Source organism: Lissotriton helveticus, chromosome 5_1 (assembly GCF_964261635.1).
Source record: "Lissotriton helveticus chromosome 5_1, aLisHel1.1, whole genome shotgun sequence".
NCBI classification, from domain to species: Eukaryota; Metazoa; Chordata; class Amphibia; order Caudata; family Salamandridae; genus Lissotriton; species Lissotriton helveticus.
The window spans coordinates 1,238,771,073-1,238,784,244 of NC_136065.1; the positions used below are offsets into that span (position 1 = coordinate 1,238,771,073).

At 41.4% G+C, this 13,172-nt stretch overlaps 1 protein-coding gene across 1 annotated transcript in view; it reads left to right on the top strand.

Annotated features, from left to right (window-relative positions):
* Positions 1–13,172, top strand: part of LOC144755247 (scavenger receptor cysteine-rich domain-containing protein DMBT1-like) — a 1,092,132-nt gene that overhangs the window by 504,031 nt on the left and 574,929 nt on the right. Inside the window, exon 11 of the mRNA XM_078643990.1 lies at positions 8,880–8,933. Within this exon, the coding sequence (XP_078500116.1) occupies positions 8,880–8,933 (54 nt within the window). The remainder of the gene's footprint in view (positions 1–8,879; positions 8,934–13,172) is intronic.

Consider the following 13,172-nt stretch of genomic DNA (forward strand, 5'->3'; position numbering starts at 1 on the left):
TCTACATTCTGTCCATCAACTGTGTTTTTTGCAATTTCACCCCGAGTGGGCTGGGGATGCTCAGACGTGAGTCCCAGGCTCTCCACACCACTGGAGTCAAGCTATCCAGGCTGAAGAAGGCTGATAGCCAGAAACCGGTCCTTGGATGCTTGATTCCGGTCTGGGAAAGACATGGCTTGGTAGTTCGGACTGGACTGTTCCCATGAGGCACAGGGTCAGAGCTGATTTGCATATAGCCAGTGTCTAACCCAGGGTGGTGTGGAGTGCAAAAAAACGATGGATTTAGGCCCAGATCCTTGTACTGGGGTGAATGTATGACATTGTTCTACATTCTGTCCATCAACTGTGTTTTTTGCAATTTCACCCCGAGTGGGCTGGGGATGCTCAGACGTGAGTCCCAGGCTCTCCACACCACTGGAGTCAAGCTATCCAGGCTGAAGAAGGCTGATAGCCAGAAACCGGTCCTTGGATGCTTGATTCCGGTCTGGGAAAGACATGGCTTGGTAGTTCGGACTGGACTGTTCCCATGAGGCACAGGGTCAGAGCTGATTTGCATATAGCCAGTGTCTAACCCAGGGTGGTGTGGAGTGCAAAAAAACGATGGATTTAGGCCCAGATGCTTGTACTGGGGTGAATGTATGACATTGTTCTACATTCTGTCCATCAACTGTGTTTTTTTAAATAGTTTGGTAGCACAATCTGTAGTAGATATTGCTGTTGTGAGAAATCAGAACCTGTTTACAATGTCCCCCCGTTTAATTTTTCCCCCTATTTTTACCATTAGATACAGGTTTTCTGACTCTGACTGCACCCTGGGCTCTGCTTACCAGACCTAGGGCCAGTGCTCAGATATTAAGGATATGCAAATTAGGTATAATTATAATTGGTAATGACTGCCTAGCTGTAAGTCCATAGTATAAAATAGGAAATGTAGGTTTAGAGGCCCAGTAGGCTTAATGCACTTAAGTGTGCATTACTTTGTTGCCTGCTGTTATTTTAAAGGAAGCACTGCCTTTCAGGCTCCATTTACATTAAATGTACATGAAAATTCGATTTTAGATTCAAACGTACTGCAAAAGTCTAAAACAACCCTATTGCTACACATATGGTGGGATGACAAAATCCATACATAAGAGAGTACGCATATATTATGGGAGGATAAATGTTGGACACATCCTTCCCTGCTCCACATTTCCTATTGGAGATATTTCCCATGACTGGCCAGAGATCAACACATTTCAAATGTTCTCCCAGTTCTGTTTCATAAATAGCAAGATATTTGCGTATTGGACAATCCAAATCTTTTGGATCAACATTTTTTTGTGTATAAGCCTTGAAGAAGTTACAATCGTAATGAAACATGTGTCGGTTGTTTTTATCATTGCCTACAGGGAGACTTTATGAGTATGACCTCCGTGGATCAACCAGTAATAACAACACTCTTGTAAAACAATATATGTCCTTGTTTTGAATTGTATTTTGAATATTGGACTTTTATCATTTGAATGAAACATTGTCATTTGATGTCAAATAGAATGTTGCAGAATTTATCTGGTTTGACTAGTTTTCCTGTCTGTAGTCATATTGTTTTATGAATTATAAATTTGTTACACTATTAAAACAGTGATATGAATATTGGAGAGTGCCGAGGTACAGTTGTTTTGGAAAGTGACTTGCTTGACACCGAAGGAAAAACCTCAAGAAAAGTTTCTTAGTCTGAAGGTAAACTTTTGACTAAGTTCTCCCACTTGGAGTATCTCACCAGTACTCCTTTGCTGTTGGCCTCAAACTTTGACTACTTTGTCCCAGTCAAGTGTGACCAGATGTCCTAAAGTGGTGCTATATGTTTCTAAGCACTAGAAAGTTTTTTTTTTACTTAATTCATATATCTCCGGTTTCCTACATTTGATTTTTGTTGCTTTGGTGTTTCTATTTTTATAAATTGGAGTTGGATTTTTATTGGGTGTTATGTCTTACCTATTTATTGTATTGGTGTTTTTAAATGCTTTACACACCTGTCTCCTAAGTTACGCCTGCAAGCATGTTGCCTGCTACCAAGGGTTGAGCTATGGAATTATTTATATTGAGACCTTTACTGACTCTTTGATTGTATTTGGGGCCTTATTACTAGTGGTAAGACACTACTTACCACTAATAATAATCCACTTTTCAACTTCTGTTGTATATATTGTGACATGCAACGCTTTTGGCACAACCTAAGAGTATTCACTGAGAATTAGACATCCTATATCAAAAGTATTACAATCCCTGCCTTCACAATAAGATACAGTAGTGTGTCAGCAAAATTTACAGGCAAGTCTAGAGAAGCAGCCCCTCAGAGTATGACAACCCAATCTCCTCATGGAGAGAGAGGCTGGCAAACAGCAGAGTCATTTTTTTGTTGCATTAGGTGGGCACCAACACTCTCCAAGTTCATGAAGGTCCTCAAGACCTGGCTCTTCGACGAATCATAGTGAACATCCAAGAGCTACACCCCCCTGACCCCTCTCAGTGCTTTAAGACCCTTCGGGTCAGTAGTTGCGATTCACCAGCCAATGATTAATGGATTGATTGGAGTTAGAAGGAGACAGGAACTGATTGGGCTGCAATCCCGGGTGCAGCATTTTGACCTCTGTTCAGGAAGAACACGTAAACTCATGAAAGACTTGAGCAGCATTTCACAGACTTTCCACTGACACAATTCTGCCACGTGATACATGGTTTTTCATTACTCAGGAGAGAGAGAATGGTACTTCTTAGGTCAATGTTCTGTAATGGGACTTCGGTCTGAGATTCTCCAACTTCTATTGGGGTTTTTTGGCAGAGAAAAAGAATTTACTCCTGCTCATAAACAGTACAGGCCAGAACCTGATTCCATCTGAGACACAATACAATGCAGCCTCTGGACATTGGGGGTGTACCAGGTTGAAGGTCAATATTGTGTGTCAGAGCGCATCCATAAATGCAAAGGAAGGAATAGATGGAATTAAGGCTTACCTAGTACATGCTTTGATGTCCCACATCAGAAGGAAACTGCAGATAACATCCATTTTGAGAAGTAGGATGGACCTTCAATAGGCCCCAACCCTAGATAGACCATTGGCTAAGAAAATGGTATGGAGTGGAAAAGCTAGATTAGTAATTTAGACCGTTGATAGCATAATGAAACTGCAAGTAATCACAAACCACTGATCATGAATTAGAAGATCTAGAGGATTAAAAATGAATACATGAGAAAAAAACTTGACCAGAATAAAACAAGTGCCTTTAACAGCTTAAAGAACTGTAAATATTCTATCCTTTATATATGCCACTTATACATTAAATCACCTTAGGCCTCCAACACCTGAGATTGACACTTAATGATTATCACTGTGATCAGTTATAAAGTACGCTGTGAATCTACTTCAGAACATCTGTCCATGATGCTTTGTAAGTGCACACCTGGCCTATGGATATGGTAGTGCTTTAAAACAGAAGTAGACTATGTTCCACATGTGTTTCCTTTTAGGAAAGTGAATATTAAGTGATTGGCTCCTAATTATAAGAAGTTGAGACAAAGCAGCATGTAAACCTGGGTTGCCAGATTCCAAATTTGGCAGCCCTATTTACTAGCATTCACTATGTGAAAGTCCTTAATATAAAAGGGACAAGGGAGACTACTGCTTTCTGAAAAACTGCACAAAGCTCTCATCTCTCGTTGCCTGAGGTTGGGATGAAGACTAAAGTGTGATTTATCTTCCATTGTAGTTTTACATACCTGTATGTACATGGTAAAAAGGTTTATGCCATTGTTGTCCCTCTAGCTCCTCGTGATACAGAAAGTGTGGCCTTACGACTGGTTAATGGAGGACAGAATTGTGCCGGCCGCATAGAAATTTATTATGGAGGTGCCTGGGGGACAGTGTGTGATGATTTCTGGAGTACAGCGAATTCACAAGTTGTGTGCAGACAGCTGGGCTGTGGAACTGCCCTGGCATCTCCTGGAGGGGCCTTTTTTGGTCAGGGAGCTGGAAGCATTCTTCTAGATGATGTGCTCTGCAGAGGACGAGAAGCTCACCTGTGGGACTGTCCCAACAGAGGATGGAACATACATAACTGTCTCCATAGCAATGATGCTGGGGTCATCTGTTCAGGTATGTTGTAATGTATGTACTGTGAAAATAAAGGAATATACCTTTTTCATATCAATAAGTAAATAGGAGGAGTGGGGCAGAGTGGACTTTGAGTGACTGCATTTTTGGTTGTTTGATGCATTTTCATGAATTCAACATGAAATGAAGTATATGATAAATGACTAAGTGTTAGTATGTGAATTAGTGGATTGGTTGGAAGGCCACACTGTGCAATATCGAACATATGACTGGAATGTTCTACTCTAATATATACTATTTAAGTAGTTTAAAGCGATAGCACCAATCCAAGAAACCTAACTATGAAAATGTTTGTGGTTGTGACAGTGGTAAAGTGACACCTGGATTAACAGAGGAGTTTCACTGCCTAGTGCTTACAGAAGAAATGACTTGTGTTTAAATATTGTGGCAAAGAAAACAGAGAGAAACAGTGTTTCTCAGACTGTGGAACTGAACAGAACAGGGTTTATTCTGGAGAATGTGGCATGATTATCCACTACAGTAAGGGAGCATGTCTGTGGTGAGACTGCTAAGGAACAGCAGGAAGTGAATATCCTGTGTGACAATGGGGAAACGAAGAACTGTACTTTTATTTTTGGACCTGTATAAATGCTCCATACACAATGGTGTTGTTATGGGTGAGGTATTTATCACAAATGGCAAAGGCCAATTGTGGGGTAAGGAATGAGGTATGTGTACGGCACTTTAAATTAAGCAAATTAGGTATAACTGCAGAATTTCACTTATTAGGGCAAATCAAATTGCACATGAATTGGTATTTTCCAAGCACCTTTCCCGAAAAAACTGGGGTAGTTTGACTGACTAAATGTAACTTGGAAAAAATTGTAGGCATATGGTAATACCATGAAACTCAGAATTCTGATATTCGTTGTCGTCGGAGTATTAGAATTTAGTGACTCACAAGTGATTGGGGCTTGAGAGGAGTGGGACTGGCCTATGTAACCATTACTGATGCTTATTGCATATACAAATACTTCAAGTTTTGGAGAGAAACATATTTAAACTTTATTTTAAATCTCCTTTCAACCCTTTCAATGCTCATAATGGAATGGTTTCGTCATGAGCCACAATGCTCTTGTGCGCATGATGGAACCATTCCGTCATGTGTACATGAGCACTAAATCCCTCTGCTGTAAACAGCAAAGCGATTTCCTTTTTCTTTTGCCTTTCGAAAGTGAGGAAGAGCTTCCCTAACATTCTGAGGCATTTTTTGTATTTTAGTGCTGACGTCATTTCACTGAAACCAAAACTGAAATGAGCCGATTGGCTCATTTCAGTTTCACTCCTATGCGCTAGTGAGGCTATCTCTGCCCCCTAAGCACGTAGGCAAACGGAAGAGATAATGTTTGAAAGGAAAGATTCTCCCCTTTCCAATGGTACCCTTCCCTAGTGGAACCCTGCTATGGGATCGCCTCAACAGGGCACCAGGAGGTGGGGCGCCCGTTTGGCAAGGGTCTTTGCTTCCCCCATATTTAAATGAGCATCTTCAGTCTTGCTGCCCCCCAGGGGGAAAAAAGCACACTAGACACCAAGGATTTTTCTTCATACTTCAGGAGTGAGTGCTGCCCATAATGGGCATGCCAAAGCCCCCACACCTGCCAAAAATACCAATCTTTCTGCCCCCCAGGAGGCAGATTGGTGCAATAGCACCTAATCTGCCTCCCGGGGGAGCAGAAAGCCATTTGGCACCAGGGATTATGCTTTTTTAATACATAGGGGTGGTGGATGCCCATAATGGGTATGCCAATGCCCCCACCCCAAAGAAATTGCCACCGTTTGTCTCCCCCTCCGGAGGCAGATGAGGGCAATAACCCTTATCTGCCCACCCAGGGAGAGTAGGATGCCCACTAGGTACCGGGATTATGTATGTTACTATACATGGGGAGGGGGCTACTCAGGATGGCCATACCAGTGCCCCCACCCCCGAAAACAATTAGCCACAGTCTTTCTACCTCCCCAGAGAGGCATACGGTGCAATAGCCCCTGATCTGCCCACCCTGGTGAGCGGACAGAAAGCCCACTAAGCACCAGGAGTTTTGGGTTTTTATTTACATGCCTCAAACACAAAAGGGACAGTCTCTCTGCCCCCTGGGGGGCGGATGGGGGTTATTACCCACAATCGGCTCCCCAAGGTGGGCAGAAAGCCTACTAGGCAGTAGAGATTTGTTTTTGTTTTTATAAAAGAGGGGAAGGGGCTTCCCAAAATGGCCATTTCTGATCCCACATAAATGGAGACCCTATGGGGTAGGGGAGGCAATAGTCCCCAATTACCCCCCCGAAGGGGGGCAGAAAGCCTACTAGGCACAGTACTATTTTTTTCCTAGTGTAGGGCTGGAGGCCACCCAGAATGGGCATGCCAAGATCCCACCCAAAAAAATGGCCACAGTCTTTTTGCACTCCCTTGGGGGATTATCGGGGCAATAGCACCTGATCTGCCCTCCCTAAAGAAAACCCACTAAGCACTGACCTTTTTGTGCAATGTGCCTAGCTGTGGATTTTGATCAGCACTGAGGGAAACATAGCAAACTTGTACATTTTTTAAACCTAAACACACAGGATAATCCAGAATGGGGTGACTTGTGTGGCTCTCACCAAGGTTCTGTTACCCAGATCCCTTGCAAATCTCAAACTTTATAAACACAAAAAACATTATCCTCACAATTTTGTGACAGGAAGTTCTGGAATCTGCAGGGAGCCACAAACTTCCTTGCACCCAGCATTCTCCCAAGTCTTCCGATAAAAATGATACCTCACTTGGGGTTAGGCCTAGTGCCTGCAACAGGAAATGGCTCAAAACGTACTGTGGAGACTTCAAAATTATCGATCACAAACAGACTTGCTTTTGCAAGAGAGTCACCTGTGCTTTTGGTCCCCGGCTCTGTGGGCCTCTAGGGAAACCTACCAAAGAAAGACATTTCTGAAAACTAGACACCCTGGGGAGTCCAGGGAGGTTTGATTTGCATAGATCCCACAACAATTTCCTACCCAGAATACCCTGAAAACATCAAATTAAGCTGAAAAAATCTAATTTCCATACATTTTTGCTTGGAATCACTGCACCATCACAAAAGTCCTACTACCAAGTAATCCCCTTGGTCTCCAGATAAAAATGATACCTCACTTGTGTGGGTGTCTAATGCAGAGTCAGCCTAAAAAAGCACGGAAAAAAAGATTGCGCTTAAAGCTCTCTGTGCTAACCCCTCATTCCCTAAGTTTTTGGATCTTCCCAGTCTCAGGCCCTTGACCCACCCACATGTTAGGTATCATTTTACTCAGGAGACTGAGGCGAACACTGGGTGGTTGGTAATTTGTGATGGCATGGTAATCACAGACAGAAATCGGAGGAAAATTCGATTTTTGTAGCTTAATGTAAGGTTTGCCGGGGATTCTGGGTAAGAAAACGTTGGGGGATCAGTGCAAACCACACCTCCCAGGACTCCCCTGGGTGTCTAGCTTTTAGAAATATCTGGGAATGGTAGGTTTCCCTAGATCGCTGCTGAGTCCGGGACCCAAAACTCAGATGCCCCCTTGCAAAGCCAGTTTCTCTTGTGGTAGATAGGGGGCACTTGCTTTTTCATCCTAGGCTCGGAGGCCATCTAGATAAACCTACCAAACCCAGACATTTCTGAAAACTAGGCACCTGGAGGAGTCCAGGGAGATGTAGCTTGCGTGGATCCCCCAACATTTCTTACCCAGAATCCCCTGGAAACCTCACATTTTTTATTTTCAATTGTTAGTTTCTATAAAAAAAAACCTTGAAGGTTCTACACAAATGAACCCTTGTTGAAGTCATAAATGTGTCGACTTTTCAGAAATGTATAGTTTCCTGGGATCCTTTATTGCTTTCACATCCATTTCTACCACTAACTGGAAGGAGGTTGAAAGCACAAAATATGTGAAAAATTGTAAAATGCCAAAACTGTGTAGAAAATGTTGGTTTTATGACAAAGGTCTGTTCCTGAAAGCTGGGAAGACAGTGATTTTAGCACCATCAACCCTTTGTTGATACCTTTTGTAGGGAAATTAATGATGTTTTATTCTGCAGCACTCAGCCCCCCCCATTTTTCTGAAAAGACAAAGTGCCATATTTTAGCTCATTTCTCGGTCCATTCGTTGGGAATCCACAAACCCTGGGTAGCTTTAAAATTCTCAAGATGTTGAAAGAAAAGGTTGCAAATTTGGCTTGAATACCTTACGTGGACTAAACGCTACAGGGGCCTATGCACAAACTACCCCAAATAGCCAAAAGAAGGCTTATCATGGGGAGGAGGGGGGTTTAGGCTTTTTTAGCACTGATTAGCAGATTAAGTTTGGAAATTAATATCTTAATATTTTTCTACTAGGGAACGTCTTTAATTGTTATATTTCTTTGTCTTTTAATTTTTGGTATTAACTGGTAGCCCTACCTGGGAGGGAATGATCAAACTTAATAAAAAAATTCTATTCACTAGAGCGAGAGACAAAACACAGCAAAATACACCATGCAAAATACAGAGAAACATTGCCTCATAAGTTAATAATGCATCCAATTGACTCCCCACACAAATGCTTGGACAGTAGGATATCGCTCTCTGATATTTCAAGGTCTCTCCTTTGCACAGCTGAGAAGTTTGAAGACGTTGTCACGAATGGAGGATGTGAGGGTACAATAGGCAAATCCTTTTTGAAAATGTGCTTTGTTTTCTTCATTAGGTGAACAATCATTATGTTGTGTTTCTATTGCAGTGGGAATGACATTAACTACATCAAAACAAACAACATCCACTACTAGACAAGCAGGTAATGTGAAATGTGATTGATGTGTAATGAAATGTCAAATGTGAGCTAATGTGAAATTTTGTTGCACCCTTTTCAGATGTATTTAATGCTATATCCAACCTTTGCAAATAATTGTCTATATTATGAGAGTCTTAAAACAAAATACTTTAATATTGAGCAGACTGATAGACTGTTGTGTTTTAATTAGCTTGTATGTATGTATCTATGTATATATTTTTGTATGTATGTGGTATTTTCTATAGCTTGAATGTTGCCAAAAAAGCAGCCAAGCTAGTACAAGATCAAATATAAGTATAAAGTCAAGTAGGGATAAGAGGTAGCTGATTTATGCATTGTAAACATTGTGATGTAGTGTTTTTATGCTTCTCAACTTCACAAACATTTTATTTTATATTACATTATTACAAATATTATATGTTACAGTCTTCAAGTATTACACATTTAGGCTCCAATTACGAGTTTTGAAGAGCTAAAGTACTGATTGTTGTTTTTTAGTTAATTTCGCTCCACACAATTACACGTATTTATGAGTCAACATAAATTGCACATGACCATACCAAATAGCAAAATGCAAAAATTCTGAATAATAAAATTTAATGCAACACGCCCCGAGTTACCGAGCAGTAAAGTGTAGGCAGAAAAATCAAGTAAAGCAATTGCAAGAGTCATTGGGAACCATTTTCAAATTACGAATTACCACCTAAAACTCCCCCTGCCCAGAGCACCTGTTGTCACAAAATATAATATAACAAACGAGCAAAACTTACTGCAAGTTAATTATTTTAGGAGATTAATGTGAGACTAAATAAAAAATATTAAGACAATCTCATTTTTTAAAGAACATAATCACAGCAGAAAACTTCAGAGACAAATTATAACATGAATGCATCCAATGACAAAGTCAATCAATCAATAATCTTTATTCGGCTAAATCAATGACCATAAAAGCACAGAAATAAATACAATCTTCACAGCATAGCTAAAAAGATACAACTCAATTACAAATCCTATCAAACAGCATAATAAAACACCACCATTTGTGATTTTAGATGCATAGGCCCACATGCATCAAGCATTTTTGCAGTCGCAGACGGTGCGATTCCTTAAAATCGGCCGTTTGCGAATGCAAAAGTGCTTGTTGGGATGCATCATGCCATTTTAGAAGTCGCATCTTTTTTACGATTTCTAAAATTGCGTTAGCATTTAAGAAATCGCAATTGTGCGATTTCTTAAATGCTATGCATCATTATAGAAAAATATGCGTTTTTTAAAATTGGAAGTGCAAATTACCACGAAGTTCAACTTCGTGGTAAACTGCGAAATTGATTAAAAATGCACAAAAATGCATTTTTTAAACTGTAAAGTTACACACACACATGTCCTTAGGACATGTGTGTATGTAACTTATGCTGAAAAGTACATTTCAGGGGTGCATGGGGGGGTCCTTTGGACCCCCCCCTGCACCCATGAAATTTTCTAAGTGCCACTCGCAATTTCCATTGACTCCTATGGGCCTTTTAGGAATCAATGGGAATTGCGAAAATTAAGTTAAGAAATCGGTATTTCTTTGGGATTCGGTAAAAAATGCGATTTTTACCGAATCCCACAAGAATACCAAAAATATTGATGCATATCATTTTGCATTTCTTAATTTGCGATTCCTTATTTTTCGCAAATTAAGAAATGCAAAAAGACACAATGATGCATGTGGGCCTCTATGTTTCCATTGCTTGATAGCGGCGATGATACAGCTAAGTATAGAAAAAAGATTCCAGTGAAGCTAGAGATTGCAGGTATACCAGCCCCTTGTGTAAGAGAACTGGAAGTGAAAATCGGGCTCTTAACCTACGATACAAGGTGAGTAGCATAAAGCACACAGTAGATTGAGAGGAGATGGCATCACATGGGCAGCGAGGAAGAGAAGCGACCCTGGAACTAGCCAAAGGAAAGGCAACTAAATAATGGACCATATTTAATCTTAAACATGTCAAATAAAATCTGTGCTTGGAATAAATGACCCATGTTAAATAAGATCTCGTGCCTGAGGCATTACAGATTTGCATATAACTAAGAATTGATTCATACTAAGGGACATCGCAATTCTGGTCTCCTACCTGTGCGAATCAAGGATCTTTTGACCCTATCTTTTGTATGAGGGCCAATATGTTCGGGAGAGTCAAAAATGCTACTCAAACCTAGATTTTGAAAACTATATAGCCTAGTACTACCTATACCCCCTCCTCCCTTGTCAAGACCTTGATAATATCAATAACAAGAGTTTTTTGGATAAGGGGGTTGTAGATAACCCCCCGGACGTATGTATTGGCATAAAATTAAAACAAACTTAATAGTTACAATATTTACAAAATTACGCAGAAAACATATAATGACATTGATTATATTGATGAGAACAGAAGTCAGATGGCTAACTTTAACATAACTCTAATACAAGTTATTCCTATCCGAATCTAAACATATCATCATCAATAATCATAATAGCAATTACTTTTCTGCATATCCCTATTTGAGCCTACGGCAAGGTCAATAACTGGGGTCAGATCCTTATCAAATTAATCCCGTTCTCCATGCGCAGAGGTCCCGTTCACTGTGAGGGTACCCCCCCCCCCGGTTACCCCCGTACACTCTGTATTCTATCTCCATAAGGGGCCTTTGCAGTTCTGCTCCTCTCCTGGCGCCATTGTGCACATGCGGGGTCGCCAACCAGCCTAGGTAAAGCGTAACTCCCCACTCCCCCGCACCCATCCAGCCAACTGGCTGTAACTGCCCCTGGGGTTCTAGGAGAGACCACTTGTCCCTCCCCCGTAGGTGACCCCATTCAAGAATGGCGCCGCCCTCTAAGGATCTTAAATTTACTGCTCACCAATCATGACCTTACCGCCTGACCAAGGAATTGCACTAAATACGACGATAGATGACCTGTAAAAGGAAAAAACACCTCACCTGGACATAACAGAAGAAAGCATACACCACAAACATTTGCTTTAGGTGACGGTGGGTGGGGAAAGATAATTTCATCCCCCTAGTGAGACTGGTCTAGCAGTTTAGCAGGCTGGGGGCGCGAGGAGCAAAAAGGGCGATTCTTCTGCTTCCCAGCCTTTTATGGCACCTCTGCAGCCAGGCCGGTTCTAACCGGCCTGGCGTTGTCCACACGTGTGACCCGGGAGTGATTCTGATCACTTCCAGGTCACGCTTGGAACCTGCAACCAATCACAATCGAGGCGCGACTGTCGCGTCACAAATGCACGCGACAGACCCGCCTCTAAGGTCGTCATGGGCCGGCACAACCGCCATACTTTTGGCCATACTTTTGGCTAGTTCGATGCCGGTCCCGCCTTTTCTCTTTTTCACATGCGCCAACCATGGGATGGCGGTCATATTATCAAAATTTAAGAAGTCCTCCAATACCTCCCTCAAGAAACAGGCCTTAGGAGTGCTCCATTTCATTAAACTATAAGTTTAACAGAGCTATGCCTACAAAGTCCTAAAAAGAAATCCCACTTCCAAGTGTGAAATAAAACTTGGGGTAATTTGGGGTATTGCTAGGAGCCTGCACCAAAATGTATTTTCCGCTGCCTGTAACTTGCAGCAGGACATCCCGAAACTCCTGCTCCATATACACCAACTGAATAGCATTTGCTCCTACAAAGCTGAATCTCTCCTTGATTGGTTTATGGCCTAACCTTTTGGCAAAAATAAATATCAATTCACAGGCTGCCCATCTTTTCCATTCTCTGATTAATGAACCTCTCCCGACCCATTAGCATCAATCAGAAAGCCTAGTAGGTAAAAAAACTTTTGGAACAACAAGTCTTTACAAACGATTTTTAAAGTTCACCTTAAAATTTAGTTTGGTAATAAAATCATTAAAAACCATTTTAAAGGTTCTAAAGGCCACTTGCTGTTAGTGCTAACAGGACCGCGTCATCCGCTTATAGAAGTACCAGGACTGTATGAGTGGCAATTCGTGGGACGTCTTTACTGCATGACCCTAAAAAGGCACCTAAGGAGTTTATATAAAATAAAAAAATAGGAAGGGGGCTAATGTACACCCCTGCCTTACTCCTTTAGAAACCCTTATTGGTTTTGTGCAGTCCCAATATTTGTGTATAGCACACTTCTGTGGTTGTGTGCAGGCACTTGACAAGATCCAGCAAAGAGTGGTCTACACCTTGCCTGTTCGATTAGTTCCCACAATTTCATTTCCTCTTATCCACTAAG